Source organism: Nematolebias whitei, chromosome 2 (genome assembly GCF_014905685.2).
Source record: "Nematolebias whitei isolate Nwh7 chromosome 2, NemWhi1, whole genome shotgun sequence".
Taxonomy (NCBI): Eukaryota; Metazoa; Chordata; class Actinopteri; order Cyprinodontiformes; family Rivulidae; genus Nematolebias; species Nematolebias whitei.
The window spans coordinates 51,533,206-51,535,625 of NC_056499.1; the positions used below are offsets into that span (position 1 = coordinate 51,533,206).

At 42.4% G+C, this 2,420-nt stretch overlaps 1 protein-coding gene across 1 annotated transcript in view; it reads left to right on the plus strand.

Annotated features, from left to right (window-relative positions):
- The window catches only part of cngb1a (cyclic nucleotide gated channel subunit beta 1a), a 48,479-nt gene extending 46,389 nt beyond the window's left edge, over positions 1 to 2,090 (plus strand). The window contains exons 14-15 of the mRNA XM_037694784.1: positions 1,491 to 1,680; positions 1,860 to 2,090. Of these exons, the coding sequence (XP_037550712.1) occupies positions 1,491 to 1,680; positions 1,860 to 2,090 (421 nt within the window). The remainder of the gene's footprint in view (positions 1 to 1,490; positions 1,681 to 1,859) is intronic.
- The last annotated feature ends 330 nt before the right edge of the window (positions 2,091 to 2,420 follow it).

Below are 2,420 nucleotides of genomic sequence, written 5' to 3' on the forward strand. Positions count from 1 at the left end.
TACACTCCTGTCTGTGAATACACACTCCTGTCTGTGAATACACACTCTTGTACGTGAATATACACTCCTGCCTGTGAATACACCCTCCTGTCTTTGAATATACACTCCTGTCTGTGAATACACACTCCTGTCTGTGAACATACACTCCTACCTGTGAATACACACTCCTGTCTGTGTCCAATTCCCAGCTTGACGTCATCCTCCTGTGCTCGCGTGTTTCCGTGACTCATTTGTTAGTTAAAGGTTGTTTTATTTTACAGTTGCATGGCCCAAATGTGAAAGATATAAATTCAATTCAGTTCAGTTCAATGTATTTATATAGCACCAAGTCACAACAGAATTCACCTCAGGGCACTGAACAAAAACATTCATATGTAAAAATAAGTTAACAGAAATACATAACAGTCCTTATGTTACCCCTTAAGAGCACTTGGGATTTTAAAGATCGGTGATGGACTCTTTTCAACAAACGGACAGTTGTGTTATCATTGCCATAATTTTAAGATCCCCAAAATTGACATCATTTGAAGGTGAGCATCTGAATAATCTTGTGTTCCATACAACAAAATTAAATAGGCTTCGTGTGGAACAATAACAGATTTATTTATCAAAATTCAAATAAAGTCAGATGAGTGTAGATTTTTTAAATTAATTTTCAAACCTTCACAAATGTTCAAGATGACATGACATACATCGGATCTGGAGTCCAGCTCCTTTCAAACACACTGAAAGGGTGACCTGTCTTGAATTGAAATTTTTGTGCCATGGTCATCTGCTTTCCAGTCTTTTCTTCTTGATCCTTCTAGAAAAAGCACAGTGCACACTCTTCTGTTTGAGCATTTTCTGAAACACAAGATGAGAAAAAGTCTGAACCCTGAGCTAAATTTGTTGGCGGCCTTTGAAATGTGATGTCATAGAAGCAGGAACTCTCTGAGTGGACAGTTTAGGTGTCGTCATCCTGCATTATCCAATCAGGTGTCACCTATCAGGTCAGCCAGCTTCCTGTTTTTGGTGTCCAGTGGGTCCAAAAGGTCTTGAGGAGGAACTGATCAGCTGGTAAAACTTATTTTTGGTGATGAAGAGAAAGACCACAGATCTGCTTCAGGATCATCTGATGAGGATTCCTTTCTTCACAGTTTGAGATGCGGCTGGAATTAAACCTGGATCAGAACCAGCAGACCAGCTGGATCCTTCTAGAACCTCCCACTGACACTGATTCTGATTATTTTAACCAGTCCAGTTTGCTTCCTTGGTCTCTGTTGTCTTCCTCTGTCTGATCCGGATTAGCCTACTCTGGTCTCTAATCAGCTCAGAACTGGTGCTACTTTGTGTTGGAGATGTGGGTCAAATCGGAGCTGTGATCCTCATCAAGTTTTCTGCTGAGACAGACGGCAGTTTGATGTCCCATCTACAGATGTAGACCTTAAACATCTCGCTGACAAAAGAACCAGCTCGGAGTCAAAGTTCCTGCTATTTGTGTGCTTGTGCAGGAAGATGCTGACCAAGGACAAAAAGCCTGATGAGAAGGACACCCAAAAAGAGGCAACAGAGGTTATCCCTCCACGACCCGACACCCCCAAACTGTTCAAGGCTGCTCTGAAGGTGACGGAGCAGGCGGGCATCGAAGGAACGTTCTCCAAGTTGAAGAAGGTCTACAGACCACCTGAGAGCTCTGCAGAGGTACGATGAGCTCAGCTGTAAAGAAGGTGTGGGGAGGGGGGCATTAGTCCTCACTTGTTTCTCAGCTCCTCCTGCTCTTCTTTGTATCCTCTGTTAGTCTCTTGTTATCATTTTTCTTCCAAGAAGATAAATCTTGTTATACTGTAATGAAACCCTTTGATCTTTATTACTGTTCTCAGGCTCCTCCCACAATTTCTCCAGTCCCGCCTCCTTCTCCGATGCACCGGCGCTATCCAGCCCCTCCAAATTCAGCACTGGAGGATGAAGACGAGTCTGTAGCTGAGACGGCGGACAGCTCTGTCATCATCAGGATGACGCCACAGAAAGGAGAGGAGCTTCTCACCGTGGAGGTGCTAGCAGCTGAAGAGGAGGCAAAGGAGAAGATGGAGGACGAGAAAGAGGAGAAATGAGCTGACTTTGTCCTGTTCTGTCTTTGGTTGATGCCTTTATCTCCATCATTTGTGCTCAGGTGGATGGTGGGACCGGTGAGGTACCATCAGACTGAGACTGAGCTGATCAGCTTTTAGAAACTAGTTTATTAGAAATAAAAAAGAATAAACGTGACAGATGATTCTTCAATGTTCTTATGTTTAAGATGTAAAAAAAACAACAACCTCAAACTGAACCTCCACAGGCTTTCCTCATCACTTTACAGATTATTCAAAATCATTCTAACAATTTATATATTATTCAAGATCTTTCAAAATTATTTAGAATGAACTCCAAACTGTTTTCAGTAT